The 16,715-nt window shown below is 62.3% G+C and overlaps 1 protein-coding gene across 5 annotated transcripts in view; it reads left to right on the top strand.

Annotated features, from left to right (window-relative positions):
* ATP8B2 (ATPase phospholipid transporting 8B2) overlaps positions 1-15,513 on the top strand; it is an 18,430-nt gene extending 2,917 nt beyond the window's left edge. Inside the window, exons 1-27 of one of the 5 annotated variants that reach the window (XM_059413851.1) lie at positions 91-324; positions 1,512-1,570; positions 1,882-1,995; positions 2,098-2,196; positions 2,467-2,528; positions 2,626-2,698; positions 3,576-3,646; positions 3,871-3,950; positions 4,662-4,820; positions 5,094-5,182; positions 6,518-6,714; positions 8,724-8,932; positions 9,447-9,490; positions 9,701-9,866; positions 10,006-10,194; positions 10,352-10,467; positions 10,552-10,716; positions 10,801-10,912; positions 11,010-11,115; positions 11,202-11,346; positions 11,474-11,657; positions 11,749-11,972; positions 12,324-12,407; positions 12,589-12,834; positions 12,918-13,056; positions 14,108-14,238; positions 14,487-15,513. In XM_059413851.1, coding sequence (XP_059269834.1) covers positions 237-324; positions 1,512-1,570; positions 1,882-1,995; positions 2,098-2,196; positions 2,467-2,528; positions 2,626-2,698; positions 3,576-3,646; positions 3,871-3,950; positions 4,662-4,820; positions 5,094-5,182; positions 6,518-6,714; positions 8,724-8,932; positions 9,447-9,490; positions 9,701-9,866; positions 10,006-10,194; positions 10,352-10,467; positions 10,552-10,716; positions 10,801-10,912; positions 11,010-11,115; positions 11,202-11,346; positions 11,474-11,657; positions 11,749-11,972; positions 12,324-12,407; positions 12,589-12,834; positions 12,918-13,056; positions 14,108-14,238; positions 14,487-14,765 — 3,630 coding nt within the window. In that variant the 5' untranslated portion in view covers positions 91-236 and the 3' untranslated portion in view covers positions 14,766-15,513. Of the gene's footprint in view, positions 1-90; positions 325-1,511; positions 1,571-1,881; positions 1,996-2,097; positions 2,197-2,466; positions 2,529-2,625; positions 2,699-3,575; positions 3,691-3,870; positions 3,951-4,661; positions 4,821-5,093; positions 5,183-6,517; positions 6,715-8,723; positions 8,933-9,446; positions 9,491-9,700; positions 9,867-10,005; positions 10,195-10,351; positions 10,468-10,551; positions 10,717-10,800; positions 10,913-11,009; positions 11,116-11,201; positions 11,347-11,473; positions 11,658-11,748; positions 11,973-12,323; positions 12,408-12,588; positions 12,835-12,917; positions 13,057-14,107; positions 14,239-14,486 lie in introns of those variants that run through there. The other 4 variants (XM_059413852.1, XM_059413854.1, XM_059413853.1 and 1 more) reach the window with 4 other exon arrangements.
* The last annotated feature ends 1,202 nt before the right edge of the window (positions 15,514-16,715 follow it).

Raw genomic sequence — 16,715 nt, 5'->3', positions numbered from 1 at the left:
GGGGGGCGGAGCCGGGGCGCGCGCCGCGCTCGGGCCACTGGGCGCGCGGGCGGCCGGCCTGGGGGCGGCGGCCGCGGGGATGGCCGGGGCTGCAGGTGGGGCGCGCGCCCGGCGGCCGGGGCTCCCCTCTCAGCGGCCGCGGCTTTTGCGCCTGCCCGGGGGGCCGCCGCATCCGCGCCGCTGAGGCCGAGGACAGACCGACAGACAGCCCGCCCTCCCCCGCTCAAACCGGGATCATGACGGTCCCCAAGGAGATGCCCGAGAAGTGGGCCCGGGCCGGGGCGCCCCCCTCCTGGAGCAGAAAGAAGCCCTCTTGGGGGACAGGTAACGGGAGGCAGCCCCTAGCAGCTCTCCCGGGTCCGTGCTTTTCCCTCCCACCCTCCCATTGGGCTGTCCCCAGCTGTCCCTGGTCCTCTCCTTTCCAGAGATCCGGCCCCGGAACGGTCAGGGCCCTGCCTCTCGCTTGCACGGTCTCTGGAGACAACGCAGGGGGCTCAGAGCGAGGGGTCCCCGCTGGGGAAGTTTCTGGGAGGGAAGGAGCCCTCCGAGTAGGCGGAGGGAGCCCCGTGCCCAGGTTTTGTTCCTGCGCTGTGCTCTGCAGGGGTCTGGAGGGGTGAGGGGGTCTGTAATGCAGCATTTGGCTCCTGCGCTGGTTGAATGCATTGTGCTCCCTGCTGCGCCAGGGACCCCCCCCCTTTTCAGCCTGTGGTCCTTGTGACCCCCAGAGGTGGTCTGGAGATCCCTTTACAGGACAGTCCCCCGTTTTGGGACATGAACTTGGTACCTGCAGCCCCAGATGAGCGAGTGTTCAGGATAGGTGCCACTCTGTGGGTGGCAGGTGTGTTAAGGGCGAGATGCGCAGATGGCACAGGAAGGGTTACAGCCCTTTAAAGTACATCCCGGTCCTGCCTCCTTCATCGCCGTCTTGTTCTGCGTGACCCATATCCCTGACCCCCCCCCCACTGGAAGATGAGCTTTGAAATAAGGTGATGTCATTGTGGGCCAGTCAGAAGGCTCTGCGGGTGACATGTGACAAGCGGAGGGGTGCTGCACGTGGGGCTGTGGGGCTGGGAGGCTGCGGCAGAGCACTTGTGCGGAGCAGGGTGACCCCCTGGCTTGCCACCCACCCCACCCCCAGGTTGGGAGGAGGGCAGTGGCTAGGCCTGCTTGGGTTCCTCTTTGTCTGCAGCTGCTGCTCTGGGGATCCCTGAAGCTAAGGTGTTAATTAAAGGGATGGGGGAGGGGAACTGAGTGCCCCTAGCAGAAGACCTTGACACTGCTGGTCTTGTCCTGTGAATGAATGCCTGCGGAGCCAAAAGGCCAGGCTAGTGGTGAGAGGGACCGGAGGGAAGAGCGAGCCCCACCTCAGGTGGGGCACCAGCTCCTTAAAACTGTCCTGTGGAAGGAGCCAAGAGCCCTCAGTGGAAGACCCACAAAATGGGTAGCCCTGACAGGGCGTTGGGCCCCCCTGGGCCCCTTCTGAAGGCGGCATCATCCTCTTTCTGTTGCAGAAGAAGAAAGGCGGGCTCGAGCCAACGACCGGGAATACAACGAGAAATTCCAGTATGCGGTGAGTGCCTCTGGCTGGCCTGCTCCCTCCTCCTGAGTGTGGGGGGGGACGTGGCCCCCTGGAGGTGGGGGTTAGGGGACAGAAGCAGCCCCCGGGCCACTTGCCCTTGGAGGCTAGGCTGACCTTCACCCAGTGGTACTGCAGGACGGTGGGCCCCAGAAGGCTCCCTTCTTGCTGCCCTTCCCCTGCCAGGCCTGTGCTTGCTGGCTTTTGGGGGCAGAGGTTTGGGGAGGGAGGCTGGAGGGGGCAGCACTGCCTGGCTCTGGGTGGGGGGTCGAGGCTGCTTGTTGATCTCGCCCTGCCTGCCGCAGAGTAACTGCATCAAGACCTCCAAGTACAATATCCTCACCTTCCTGCCTGTCAACCTCTTCGAGCAGTTCCAGGAAGTTGCCAATACCTACTTCCTGTTCCTTCTCATTCTGCAGGTAGACCCTTGGTGACTCCTGAAGGCAAATCCAGGGAGAGGGAGGTGGGGTCGGGGGAGGGGATGGGCGGGGCCTCTGAGCCACGCCCTCTTTCCCCTGCAGTTGATCCCGCAGGTGTCCTCCCTGTCCTGGTTCACCACCATCGTGCCTTTGGTTCTCGTCCTCGCCATCACGGCTGTTAAAGACGCCACGGATGACTATGTGAGCGGCTTCCATTCTCCCCTTCCTGCCCCTCTTCCTCACCCCCACTCCCAGCTTGCTCTCCTCTGCCCACGGGGGAGAGCAGGTTGCTGCCATCCCCCACCTGGCCCCTAGACCTGCAGCACCTTGGCCAGGGGCAGGGGTTGGAGCCCGGGAGAGCGTACATCTGTGGACAGGTGCACTCAAGGCGGGACCCCGGACGCTTAGCATCCCACTGACCGTCTCAGTCCCTGGGAGTGGGGAAGGCGTCTGATGTCTAGTTCTTTTCAGTTCCGCCACAAGAGTGATAACCAGGTGAATAACCGGCAGTCCCAAGTGCTGATCCGTGGGAGGTGAGTGCTCGGTGGAGGCCGAGGGCCTTCAGGAGGAGGGGGTCCCCAGGAACTTCTCTTGCTACTGACAGCCTCTCCTGACCTCTCATTGCCTCAGCCTCCAGCAAGAGCCATGGATGAACGTCTGTGTTGGTGATATCATCAAGCTGGAAAATAATCAGTTTGTGGCGGTAAGGGACAAGGTGGCCCTCTAGGGCTGCATGTCACTTCCGTTTTCATTGGCGGAAAGAAATGAGTCTTTCCTGATTTCCGGCAGCCTCATAATCACGCATGGATTGAACTTTCTTGAGTGGAGCTGTTTTTTTCCCATATGTTTTATTTATTTACTTTTTTTTTTTTTTTAAGATTTTATTTATTTATTTGACAGAGAGAGATCACAGTAGACAGAGAGGCAGGCAGAGAGAGAGAGAGGGAAGCAGGCTCCCTGCTGAGCAGAGAGCTGGATGCGGGACTCGATCCCAGGACCCTGAGATCATGACCTGAGCCGAAGGCAGCGGCTTAACCCACTGAGCCACCCAGGCGCCCTATTTATTTACTTTTTGAGGGAGAGTGCATGTGTGCGTGCCTGTGTGAATGGTGGGAGGAGGGGCAGAGGGAGAATCCTCAGCGGGGCCCACACCCAGTGCAGAGCCCACCATGTGGCTCGAGCTCACAATCCTGAGATCATGATCTGAGCCGAAATCAAGGGTTGGATGCTTTTTTTTTTTTTTTTTTTTTTTAAGATTTTATTCATTTATTTGACAGGGATCACAAGCAGGCAGAGAGGCAGAGAGAGAGGAGGGAAGCAGGCTCCCCGCTGAGCAGAGAGCCCGATGCGGGGCTCGATCCCAGAACCCTGGGATCATGAAGCATCAGACGTTTAACGGACAGTGCCACCTGAGCTCCCTGAGTGGGGAGCTTCTGTGTCATATTAATACGCGTGGGGCTGGCGTCTTCCTAGCCGTCAGGCTTGGGACTAAGCAAACCAAGAATACTCAGGGATCAGCAAAGAGTGCATCGCAAGTGGAGGGTTGGGCCTTTGGGCTCCTCACTGGATTTTCTCTCTAGGCGGATCTCCTCCTCCTTTCCAGCAGTGAGCCCCACGGCCTGTGTTACATAGAGACAGCAGAACTCGACGGGTAGGTCAGATGCCCAGCGCCACTCATCTCCTGCCTCCTTAAGGGTAAAAAGCTTGTTTTCTGGAAGAGATTCCCAGGTCTGGAGTCTATACCCCTTGGACAGTTTTTCGGGATCAGAAAAGTTTTGGGTATGTGGAGGTGGGTGATGCCCAGAGGTCAGGTGCTCCCAGGCAGAATCTGGAGGAAAGAGTGGGAACCGGAACTTAGGGACACTGTCCTTCCAGGGAGACCAACATGAAAGTGCGCCAGGCGATCCCAGTCACCTCGGAGCTGGGAGACATCAGTAGGCTCGCCAAGTTTGATGGTGAGAGACTTTGGAGAAGCGACTTGTGGGTGGAGGAGGTGGGGTGGGTTTTGGGGTTTCAGTTGCACGGCTCACTGGGCGGCAGCTCCCCAGATCTTTCTTGGTGGGGGAGTGTCAGCGTGTAGGGTGGCCCCCGCCTGCCTGAGTTCGCCGCCGCTGGCTCCCTCCTGGCTGTGTGTGTAGAGAGAAGTTCGGTTCGTTCTCATTTGGCCCTGGTTGATGATGTTTGCTCCTTTGCTAGAGGAACAAACCATGATCTGTGTGAGAAGCGAGCCTCCTGCGCCCTGGTTTCGCCCTCGGGCCAGGTGCAGGGCCCCTTCAGTGGTTGTGCTTGCACGCTCTGTGTTTGCACAAACCCAAGCACAAAGCAGTGGGGCCCTGCGGCCCCCAAGTCCCCACAGCAGCCTCTCCTTACCTGCTGCGTCCTTCAGGCACGCGGGCGCCTGGCACTTCCCAGAGACCAGCCTCCTTCCCCGGCCGCCTCACTGGGCATCCCTCCGCCGTGCAGTTGCTTCTGGTTTCTGGGGTTTCACTGTTCAGTCGCCGCTTCAGTAAACCTGTGGGGACCTATGCTGTCACTTCTGTAGAGCTGGGCCCCTCGTGGGGTCCCCAGGCCGAGGGCGCTCCTGCCCCCGCGCTCCCGGCCACGAGTTGGCCATGAGTTACTTGGGTCACCTCCCGCAGCGGCGTGTCCACTCTGTGCCCGCGCAGGGGAGGTGGTATGCGAGCCGCCCAACAACAAGCTGGACAGGTTCAGCGGGACGCTGTACTGGAAGGAGAGCAAGTTCCCGCTGAGCAACCAGAACATGCTGCTGCGGGGCTGCGTGCTGCGCAACACCGAGTGGTGCTTCGGCCTGGTGGTGTTCGCGGGTGAGCCTGGGTGGCGGGAGCTGGCGCGGAGTGGGAGCGGGCAGCACAACACCGAGCCTCTGGCGGGAGGCGGAACCTGCGTGTGCGCCCCCGGCCCCCAGCTCTCTGGCCCCCAGCTCTCTGGACTGGGCGGGGGGCGGGGGGCAGAGCCTCCAGGGGCCGGAACCCCCGCCCCCAGCCCGCCCCTCCCCAGCTCGCGGTGTCCTCGCTCTGGCCGGCGGCCGGTTGGGCCCGGTGCTGCCTTGGCTTCCCCCGGCTTCCCTTCCCTCCTAGGTCCCGACACGAAGCTGATGCAGAACAGCGGCAGGACCAAGTTCAAGAGAACCAGCATCGACCGGCTGATGAATACGCTGGTGCTCTGGGTGAGGCTCCTCCCCGCCGCCCCCCCCCCCCCCCCCCCCCCCCCCGTGCCCTTGCTCCCGCCGCTCGAGGCTCCTTCAGGCGGGACCCGTAGGGACCGGATCGAATCGGGTGCACAGAGCGGAAAGGGGTCTTCCCCTCTTGAGGTTGCAGTTACGGTGGCCACTTAGCGCAGCGTGTCCGCTTCTGTTGGCTTTTGCCGGGGACAAGGAGCCCTTCACAGGGATGGAGGAGTTAAACGAAAAACTTCCATTTGGTGGCTGGATAACGAACGGGTCTTCCCCCTGACGTCTCAGAGTGGAGGGTCCCAAAGGAGACCTTACTGTTTTAGTTTCTGGGCTTTCCTGAATCCTCCTCTTGTTGGCCCGGAGATTGGAGGTCCTCGTTGGGCTCTCCTCCCCTGCTTGGCGCCCCGCCGCCCGCTGCCAGCCCCCTGCACGCCGGCTTGCAAAGGTTGGACCAGCCTCTGCGAAGCCAGTCCGCTCCGGCCTTAAAGGGTTTGCCAGACCTCACCCCAGAGAGTGGTTAAGTCTCACATGAGGGCTCGCATCACCCCTCGGCGGTCCTTGGGCACCTGGGTGGTTCCTGTTTGGTTCCAGAGCGTGGATGGTGAGCACACCTTTGGAAACAGATGTCTGAAATCAGACAGTGCTCTCTTTTCTCTTAACCGCCAGGATTTTTTTATGGTTCTGTTCCAGGGACTGCGAGGTTTATTTTATTCATTATTTTATTTGTTTGAGAGGGAGAGAGCGCATGCGAGAAAAAGAACACAAGTGGGAGCAGGAGGTGGAGGGAGCAGCAGGCTCCCCGCGGGGAGCCCGACCTGGGGCTCGATCCCAGGACCTCAGGATCATGACTGAGCCTAAGGCAGATGCTGCACGGACTGAGCCAGCCAGGCGCCCAATCTTTTACAATCTTTAAACTCTTTTGCTTTCAAATAATCTAATTTATGAAGATAAAATGTGTTTCCCTGGTTAAAAACGTTTCTGGCGATCTGTATGAGATAGTGAACATTGCAGAAGCCTGGCGTTGCCTCCCACCTGGGGAAGCTAGTTCGAGTAGACGAGGATTTGCCGTGAGCGCTCGCACCCTCTGACCATCCGGGAAGGGCGCCTGCATCACACAGTGGACACAGGTGCTCAGAGACAGGACCGTGTGACAGTTGGCGGACCACGAGCTCTCAGCAGTCCTGGGTGCTTCTTGGGCTAGCGTGGCGCCGTTTTAGAGATGCCTGAGCCTTTGAGGGTTTGGGGTATGGGCTGTGACCTTCAGGGATGCACTTGATTTTGGGGGCCTCCTGAGTTGCCACCTCGCCTCTGTTTCCCGTTCCTCACCAGATTTTCGGGTTCCTGGTCTGCATGGGGGTGATCCTGGCCATCGGCAATGCCATCTGGGAGCATGAGGTCGGAGCGCGCTTCCAGGCCTACCTGCCCTGGGACGAGGCGGTGGACAGTGCCTTCTTCTCTGGCTTCCTCTCCTTCTGGTCCTACATCATCATCCTCAACACCGTCGTGCCCATATCGCTCTACGTCAGGTAGGTGCTCCCTCTGCCTGGGTCTCCCGGGAAGTTTGGGCGGTCCCTCGGCAGACTCTTGGTGAAGGTGGACCCTTGGGGAAGGAACCTGGAGCTCCTTGTGCCTCGAGCATCTTGTTCGCTGTTTACCTTTGTGTGCGGAGCAAGCTTTGTCACGGTTTCCAGCACTTTGGACGGTCGTGACAGAAAGAGTCCGATTTAGCCGGCACGGGTTGCCCGCATGCTGACTTCGGCCATGCATGCCACAGAGACATGTTAGGGACAGACCCCGTGCCCTGCAGGAGCTTCAGTCGCGTAGAAAGAAAAATCTAAATGCCTTCTGAAACGAAATGGGACCGAGTGCTATGGGAGTCCCTCCCCCTGCAGTGAGTGTGAGCACAGGGGACGCAGGTGTGCAACCCTCTGTCTGCCTCGGGAGCCGCAGGCTGGGAGGGGATGCGAGGCGCCGAGACCCTGCGACCCCACTGTGACAGCACCGGGGTGAGGAGCATCAGCCCCTGGGCCATTCGTCAGAGAGGGCCTCTCTGAAGAGGAGGCTGGCGGGTGCAGGGGCCTGGGGGAGAGGACAGGCACAGAGGCCTGGAGGTGCGACCCTCGGAAAGGTCACCTGCTGGCAGCAGCACAGGGCAGGACCGGGTTCCCGCTCATCTGGTTCCTGACAAAAGGTCTTGACGCTTTGTCAGTCCTTAGTAAACACTGAGAGTCCTTAGAAAAGAGTCCCAGGAACAGGTCCGAAGCCTTGGCTGGCGGCGGAGTGCGGCGAGTAGGAGCTCAGGCACGTGGGGGACGCTTGAGGCCCGGAGTGTGTGAACAGCGCGGGGCCGGGGGGAAGCAGCAGGAAGATAGTCGGAGGAAAGAAACTTCCGCGTGCTTACAGTCTTGCTCTTGGGGGCGAGGGCCCGAGACCTGTGCAAGAAAAGTCTGTCTGGAGGCACGGGGCTCTTCCCAAGGGCCCGGCCCGTTTCCTTCACACACCCGCCCCGGGTGCCGTCCCGAGTCCCAGTGCCAACGGCATCTCGTGCTAAGACTTGGGCTTTTCTAGAACACGGACAGGAGGCTCCTGGCCGCCAGGAGTCTCGGTTTCCGCATGTAACCTGGGAACGGTCCGTCCCACCTTCTCCCCCGCGCCGTGCCGGTGCGTTCGCGTTGCCGGTGCGTTGACAGGAGATGCGGCATTAGAGGATGAGACGGTGGGGGGGGATGTCCTGGCCGCCTCTGCTCCCTGGGGCCTGCTCAGGCGCTTTTCTGTTTACATCTGGCCCGTCCCCATCCTGGGCTTCTGTCTGAGCTTCGTCCCTGCCCCTGGCGTCCGAGGTGGCTGCCAGGAAAGCCTCTCGCTCTCTGCTCGGGCTCCGGGCTGTGCGGGGGGTGAGAGCCGCTCCGCGGGGGGAAGGCTGAGAAGACCCCTCTGGCCGGCTGGGGTCCTCGGTCAGGCCACACAGGGCTCCAGCGGCGCCCCCCCGGCTCGGTCCCCTGCCTGGGGTGCCCACGGTCCGTGTCGGACCTGGCGGAAAGCACCCTGCGGGGGTCGCCGGGCCGGAGTGGTCGCGCGCGAGACGGTGGCGGAAGGACAGTGCTTGCGGCGGGCAGTGGGGGCCTGTGCCCTCGCTGTGTCTCGCTCATCCCTCCCTCACACGCTTTCTCTTGTTTTCTCTGCATGGTTTCTGTGTAATTAGTCCTGAGGTAAGCGCCGGCCGAGCGCCGTGTCTGCGGTTCCTTCCTCCTCCGCCTGTGCTGTGTGCCCCGCCTGTCCAGGCCCTTTGCCCCCTCTTGTCCGGAGAGCATCACAGGGTCGGGGTCAGGGAGCTCCTGGCGGCCGCAGGGAGTGGCCTGCTCCACTTTCAGGCTCTCCTTGCCTTTCCCTCCCAGGTTCTGTGCCCAGGTATCCGTCCGTCAGTCTGTCCTGTCTGCCCCCAGGCGGGGGGGGGGGGGGCCTGCCGCGGAGGCCCGTGCGGGTGGGTCCCGTCCGTGGCTCCCTGCCCGAGCCTGACCTCCTGTCCCCCGTGCAGCGTGGAGGTCATCCGCCTGGGCCACAGCTACTTCATCAACTGGGACAAGAAGATGTTCTGTGCGAAGAAGCGGACGCCCGCGGAGGCTCGCACCACCACCCTGAGCGAGGAGCTGGGCCAGGTGGAGTACGTCTTCTCCGACAAGACGGGCACGCTCACGCAGAACGTCATGGCCTTCAGCAAGTGCTCCGTCAGCGGCCGCAGCTACGGTAGGGCTGCGCCGCCCCCCCCCCCCCCCCGCCGCTGCCGCCGTCTGGACACAGGCTTGGCTGCCTCCCTGCGTGGACCTGTGGGGCGGGGGGTTGGGGGAGCGTCTGCCTTGTGCCCTAGGTCGGGCCGCAGATACGGGGTGGCGATGGAGGGCTCGGCCCTTCCCATGCTGCATTCTGGGCCCTCTTGCATCTCTGGACCACAACTGTGGTCCCCAGTGTAGCCTTGCTGCCATGGGCTTGTGGCCGGGCCCTGGGGTGACCTGGGGCAGGGGGTGTGCAGGGCTCACTGCTTTCTCTACCAACTCGGGCCTGTGGTTGTGTGTGGGGTTTGCCCGGTGTTTGGCCTGTGGGGTGAAAGGCATCTGGGGGGTGCTGGGGGCCGAGCGGGAGGGGCGTGCTGGGGCCGCGGCACTCAACGAGGGCTCCAGGTGCCTGTGGGGTTCTGGGCTGGTGCCCTTCATCCGCGGCGCCGAGTGCTGCTGCGGCTTCATCTTCTGTCTTGTGTGCGTAGGGGACGTGTTCGATGTCCTGGGACACAAAGCCGAATTGGGAGAGGTAAGCTCAGTCACGGTGGGTCCGGGCCCGGGGTGGAGGCTGCCGGGACAGGCGGATGTGTTCGGGAAGACTCGGGAGCCGGAGGGTGACGTGGGGTCCGTAGCGGGTGGGGTCGAGGGCTGTGAAGAGCAGAAAACAGCGGGCTGGGCATGGCCAGGCTGGGGTGCAGCCTGACGGCCGCCCTCGACCATGGCCCTCTTCCCGCCCTAGAGGCCAGAGCCCGTGGACTTCTCCTTCAACCCTTTGGCTGACAAGAAGTTCGTCTTCTGGGACTCCAGCCTCCTGGAGGCCGTTAAGATGGGCGACCCCCACGCGCACGAGTTCTTCCGCCTCCTTTCTCTGTGTCACACCGTCATGTCTGAAGAAAAGAACGAAGGTGAGCCCGGGGCTGCCTCGCGCTCTCCCAGCCTGACGGCGGACCTCGGGTCTGCTCTGGGGCGCGGCCAGGCGGGCCTTCCTGGGCAGGTCACGGCCGGGGCGGCCACTTAGACCCTGGGCTCTTGCCACCCGCCCAGGCGAGCTGTACTACAAGGCGCAGTCCCCGGACGAGGGCGCCCTGGTTACCGCGGCCAGGAACTTCGGTTTTGTGTTCCGCTCTCGCACTCCCAAAACCATCACCGTGCACGAGATGGGCACAGCCGTCACCTACCAGCTGCTGGCCATCCTGGACTTCAACAACATCCGCAAGCGGATGTCCGTCATCGGTGAGGCCGGGGCCGGGCTGGGGCGGCGCCTGGACGGCGCGGGGCCTGCGGCGGGGGAGGGGTGCCGGGGGCCCAAGGGGCCCTGGCTGATGAGGTCGGTTGGGGGTCTTGGCCTGCCTGAGTCCTTCTGGGACTGTCTCCCCTGCCCCGATTGTAGTGCGGAATCCAGAAGGGAGGATCCGACTCTACTGCAAAGGGGCCGACACTATCCTGCTGGACAGGTTGCACCCCTCCCCCCAGGAGCTGCTCAGCACCACCACGGACCACCTGAATGTAGGTGTCCGGACAGACCCTGTGGTGCAGGGCCTGCGTTGTGGGCGGGGAGGGGCCGGCTGACCCTCTGGGCTCTGTCCCCAGGAGTATGCCGGGGAAGGGCTGCGGACCCTGGTCCTGGCGTACAAGGACCTGGACGAAGAGTACTACGGGGGCTGGGCCCAGAGACGGCTCCAGGCCAGCCTGGCCCAGGACAGCCGGGAGGACAGGCTGGCCAGCGTGTACGAGGAGGTGGAGAGCGACATGGTGGTACGGGCTGTACAGTGGGCTGACGGGGAGGCCGGGGGGCTTGTGCCGGGACTCTCCTGTCCGGAGCCCTTGTGGTATTTTCAGCTGCTGGGTGCAACAGCCATCGAGGACAAGCTTCAGCAGGGGGTTCCGGAGACCATCGCCCTCCTGACGTTGGCCAACATCAAGATATGGGTGCTGACCGGGGATAAGCAAGGTGAGAGCCCGGCGCCTGGGGGCAGCCCCGCCGGGCCCTTGCGTGAGCCTAGACCTCAGGCTGGAGAGCGTGCCGAGCTCCTCGGTCTCTGTTGTAGAAACGGCCGTGAACATCGGCTATTCCTGCAAGATGTTGACGGACGACATGGCAGAGGTGTTCATCGTCACCGGCCACACGGTCCTGGAAGTGCGGGAGGAGCTCAGGTAGACGCAGGCCGAGGTGGAAGGTGTCCTGCCCTTACAGGCCCTGCTTCTGTGCTGGAGCCCACGGGCGCCTTTCCCCTCCCCAGAAAAGCCCGGGAGAAGATGCTGGACTCGCCCCACGCGGTGGGGAATGGCTTCACCTGCCCGGAGAAGCGTTCGTCTGCCAAGCTCCCTTCTGTCCTGGAGGCCGTTGCCGGGGAGTACGCCCTGGTCATCAATGGGCACAGCTTGGTGAGCGCCTACAGGGAGCCCTTCTCTCCGCGTGGCTGGTCATCTGCCTCGCTGTCAGTCCCCCGGCCTCAGCGCGACTCCCGGTCGGCCCGGGGGAGCGGGGGCTCTCTGAGGCTCTGTGTTCCAGGCCCACGCGCTGGAGGCGGACATGGAGCTGGAGTTCCTGGAGACGGCCTGTGCCTGCAGAGCCGTCATCTGCTGCCGCGTGACCCCTTTGCAGAAGGCACAGGTGGTGGAGTTGGTTAAGAAACACAAGAAAGCTGTGACGCTGGCCATCGGGGACGGAGCCAATGACGTCAGCATGATCAAGGGTGGGTGTGGGTGTGCGGGGGGGGGCTCCAGGCTGCTGGGGTTCTGCGTGTGTGACACTCGGCTTCCCTTCGCCGCCTCCTGTCCCCCTAGCGGCTCACATCGGCGTGGGCATCAGTGGCCAGGAGGGCATCCAGGCTGTGCTGGCCTCCGACTACTCCTTCTCCCAGTTCAAGTTCCTGCAGCGCCTCCTGCTGGTGCACGGCCGCTGGTCCTACCTGCGCATGTGCAAGTTCCTCTGCTATTTCTTCTACAAGAACTTCGCCTTCACCATGGTCCACTTCTGGTTTGGCTTCTTCTGCGGCTTCTCCGCCCAGGTAGGGTGCCCGCGGCCGCTGTGGCCTGTCTGTGAGCGCCGCCGGGGCCTCACCACAGCTGTCCTCTGTGCGGCATCACTCTCCGGGGCCCAGCGTGGTCTGGCTCGTGCGTTCAGGAAACGTACCGAGGGGCTCCTAGTCCTGCGACTTTCTGTCTCGGGTTGTGAGTTCGAGCGCCAGACCCGGTGAGGCGTCTACTTAAAAAAAAAAAATGAGAACAAATGAACACTTGTTCAGGGCGTAGAGACGGGCTCCAGAGGGTACCCGAGGCCTCGCTCAGCCATCTCTCCCCGCCCAGTCTGCGGGGAAGAGCGTGTGCTCACCCTCTCCTGCTCTGTGTTCTCTTCCCAGACAGTCTACGATCAGTATTTTATCACGCTTTACAACATTGTGTACACCTCCCTCCCGGTCCTAGCCATGGGGGTCTTCGACCAGGTGAGGGGCAGCAGGGGCGGGGGGGGGCGCTGGGACGGCTGTGCTCCCGCCCGGCTGCCGCTGCCCTGGGACTTTCCTGGGTGGGGTGGAGGCGGGGTCTAGCTGTCAGAGACTCTGGTAGGGAGGAAGCTGGACGGGGTCTGCCCTCGGGGGTCCTGAGGCCCCTGTGGTCCCCGCCCAGGACGTCCCGGAGCAGCGGAGCATGGAGTACCCCAAGCTGTACGAGCCAGGCCAGCTGAACCTCCTCTTCAACAAGCGGGAGTTCTTCATCTGCATCGCGCAGGGCATCTACACGTCCGTGCTCATGTTCTTTATACCGTACGGGGTGTTCGCCGAGGCCACGCGGGACGATGGCACCCAGCTGGCCGACTACCAGTCCTTCGCTGTCACCGTGGCCACGTCCCTGGTCATCGTGGTCAGCGTGCAGGTGTGAGGCCGGCTGGACTGGGGTAGGCAGGGTGGGCTGGGGAAGGGGGTCGCTCTTCCTGCTGTGACCACCGCCCTCCTCAGATCGGGCTGGACACCGGCTACTGGACAGCCATCAACCACTTCTTCATCTGGGGCAGCCTGGCCGTCTATTTCGCCATCCTCTTTGCCATGCACAGCAACGGGCTCTTCGACATGTTTCCGAACCAGTTCCGGTTTGTGGGTGCGTCCCTGCAGTGGTTCCCCACGGACGGGGCGGGTGCCTCGCAAGCACCGGGGAACACTGGGAATGCTGGCCCCACGCGCCGGGTGCCTGGCAAGCTGCTGGGGGCACATCGGGCTGTCTCTGCCCCGGGCCGGGCCTCAGAGGGCCTCCGTATCCAGGCCATGGGGGTCAGGCTCAAAGGGAGGGCTGACCTGCTCATGATCAGCAGATGACTGTCGGGGGGACTTGGCCGGGGGGACTTGGCCGGGGAAGGTCCACAGGGGAGGCTGCTGTGAGGCCCACTCCAAGCCGGGGAGCCGGAAGTGTAGGCGAGGCAGGTGAGAGGTAGGAAGGACGTTGGAGGCACCAACACTGTGCTGTCGGGTCCTGATTTATTCCCCTGGGAGTCCTTTTTTTGAGGAAGGAGAGGGGGAGTGGCGTTAAAGGGTTACTTCAGAGAGAGGAGTCTGGTGGCCAGTGAGGAGCTACCTCAGTGACTGATGCCCGGCGTCTGGACGGGCAGGGTGGCGGAAATAGAGAGAGGCTGCTCAGGAGGCCCGACGGGAAGGACAGGTGCAGGGGTGCGTCCGTTCCGATCTGCTCTTCCTCCGCTGTTCAGCCGGCTCCTGCTCGGTGCCACTCACGGTCCCGAGCACTGCGGGGGCGTCAGTCACGGTCCCGAGCGCTGCAGGGGGCGGCCCCTGATGGCAGGGACAGTCCTCGCTCTCCAGGGCTTCGTGCTTCCGTGACACCCTTTACAAGTTAGCAGATGGAACGTTTAGAATTAATGAGTCTTGGGAAGAACATCAAGCAGGGTGGGGAGAGGGTAGTCAGAGAAGACGCCTGGAAAAGGTGACGTTGGCACAGAGAAGTCTGCATAAAGGGGAGGAGTCAGCCTGGCCGAGAGACTGGTAGTCCCAAGGGGGCTTGCCTGGAGGTTCTGCCAGCAGAGGAGGGCAGTGGGGGAAGGTCCTGCAGCAGAGTGGGGAGCAGTGAGGACTCCGGAGCGAGAGGGGGCCGGCCCTTGTCTCCGGGTGACCCCGGGGCCACCGGCTGCTTGCTTCCCCAGGCAACGCCCAGAACACTCTGGCGCAGCCGACGGTGTGGCTGACCATCACGCTCACCACGGCTGTCTGCGTCATGCCCGTGGTCGCCTTCCGATTCCTCAAGCTGAGCCTGAAGCCGGATCTCTCAGACACAGTGAGCCGCGGGCAGTGGGGACTGGGGCGGGACAGGGAGCCCTGTGGAGGGAGCGTGTGTGCGGGTGGCGCCTGGCGTGGCGTCCCCCTGCTGTTTCTTGGGACAGACCCCGCCCCCCCAGCGCAGCCTCCCATCCCCGAGGCTCTGGGTTCCTCACACAGGGGGCTGGGGGCGTGGGGGGCGGGGTCCCTTGCCCGTGACACCGAGGGGTCACCAACGCGGCCCCTCCCTGCGCTGCCCTGCCCCAGGTGCGCTACAGCCAGCTGGTGAGGAAGAAGCAGAAGGCCCAGCACCGCTGCCTGCGCCGCGTGGGCCGCACCAGCTCCCGCCGCTCGGGCTACGCCTTCTCGCACCAGGAAGGCTTCGGGGAGCTCATCATGTCGGGCAAGAACATGCGGCTCAGCTCCCTGGCGCTGGCCGGCTTCAGCGCGCGCTCCAGCTCCGGCTGGCTCGAGGGCCTGCGGCGCAAGAAGAGCGACAGCGCGGGCAGCCCCAGCGCGGGGCCTCACAAGCCCCTCAGGGGCTGAGGGCTGCTCCGGGGGCGCCCCGCACCCTCCCCGCGGGCTCTGTCCTACCTGCGGGCGCCTGCGGTGGCCACCTGCGGCCAGGCGTGGGATTGGGGGGACGCGGGGCCTCGAGCGGGCCCCAGGGAAGGGTCTGACGTGGAACCAAAAACTGAAGAAGTTGAGATTGGGTCTGCCCTGGCCCTGCGTGGATCCCGCAGGCAGACTATAATCTCTGTATTTTTTTACTCCCACTCCCCAGAGGGGGCCAAGAGCCTCTGTTCCTGAATTACACAAGAATGTATCACGCCGGGAAAGCCAGAGATCTGCTGCGGCCCACGGGCCCTGCACGTTGTGTGTGTCTCTCCTTGATTGTGTTTGTGTCCAGTTCGGGTTTGTGTTTCTTATTTGGCAGGAGAGGGGGTTTCTGAGTGACTTCTATGTTGTGGGAACAGGAGGCCGGCCCCCAGGGGTGCCCTGGCTGGCTGGGGGGGGGGGGGGTCCGGAGGAACCAGCGCTCAGGGAGGAAGGCACCCGTCTGCCCGAGGGGTGCACAGAGCCCGGAGGAGGACTTGGGGCCGCCTCCTTCCCTCACCTCGAGAGGGACGGGCTCCTTCCTCCCCCAACATACGTGTCTGTTCCTGGTCCGTAAGTCCTGCTGGTGTTGGGCTGAGCCCGGGTGCACAGTCCTGTCATGTCTGACCTAAGGCCGATGTGAGATGTAGTCCAGAAAAAGATTTCTGTCATTTTAAATTTTGATCTGAGTTCGTTAGCAGAGTCCTGCCTGTCTTCCTCTGGCATCGTCTGGCATTTTCCTGCGTCTACACCTGGGACCAGAGACGGGTCTGAAAGGGGAAGTTGACCTCTGCTTCTCCCTTCTTGTCTATGGGGGGGTCCCTCGCCTCCAGGCCCAGCAAGAGGTGTGGAGGAGTAGGAGGGCTGGGCCAGCCGGCTGGGGGCGGCGGTGCCGGGCTGGGCCTGGGCCTCGGCCTCTCTGTCCCTCCCTCCCCCCATCCGCAGCCCACCTGGAGCTTCGGGGTGGTCGCTCCCAGTTCAGCCCAGGTAGTGCAGCGGTTGCTGAGGGCTGGTGTGGGGTTGGGAAGGGCCCTCAGGCCTCACTCAGTGTGGCAGCCTCAAGGGAGGTGGGCTGGGCAGGGACCAAGGGGAAGCTCAACAGGGAAATTCCTTTTGGCCACACAGTTTACAAACCCAACATCATGTCTGTTTGTGTGTCTCTCAAGGTGAGAGTCTGATTTTTATACCAAAGAGGAAATGATTTTTTTTTCATATTTGATTTGTCTATATTATATAAATATATAAATATATATATATATATATATATACAGCTATATATATATTATTTTTTTGGTTCTCTCTCGTTTTTTTAGGGAGGGAAGCAGTACCAAGTTGCATTGAGCTGTAATTAAGGAACATTCTGTATAATTTATGACACATTTCTATACTTGCAAGAATTATATCATTTTATGGACATAAGAGAAAAAAATGCCTTTTTATAAAATTCCAGTTTCTGAGAAGTGTGTAATGTGTCTCTTTGCTAATCTGTAATCGAGTCCAGCAGTAAACGTAGAGACCTTCCGAAACGGGATTCAGTGGGTGGGTCTGTGCTGAGGGAGGAAGCGGCGTCCGGGGGGGTCTCCGCACCGGTCCTGGGACTGAGCCTCAGCCGGAGGGGCCGTGGGCAGGCGGGCCCTCGGGGCCTGGAGCCGTTTCCTTTTCCGAATAAGCCACCACACGTTCCCACGCAGGGTGGCCGGTGGGGAAAGAGCCAGGTGAATCCATGTTGATGCTTTGGTACCCGATGTCTTGTTTTTCCCCCGGGCACCGGCCTCACGGCTTCCTGGCTTTTCACAGACGTGAACCTCAAGGAGCGCAGGTGTAGACCACGGCTGAGACTCCCAGACGAAGGGAGGTTCCCGGCAGGCAGCGGAGCAGGCGAGGCTGTGTCCCGGGTGT

This window comes from Mustela nigripes, chromosome 10, assembly GCF_022355385.1.
Source record: "Mustela nigripes isolate SB6536 chromosome 10, MUSNIG.SB6536, whole genome shotgun sequence".
Taxonomy (NCBI): Eukaryota; Metazoa; Chordata; class Mammalia; order Carnivora; family Mustelidae; genus Mustela; species Mustela nigripes.
Note: the sequence above shows the minus strand (reverse complement) of the source record. Positions and strands in the feature narration are given on the sequence as shown.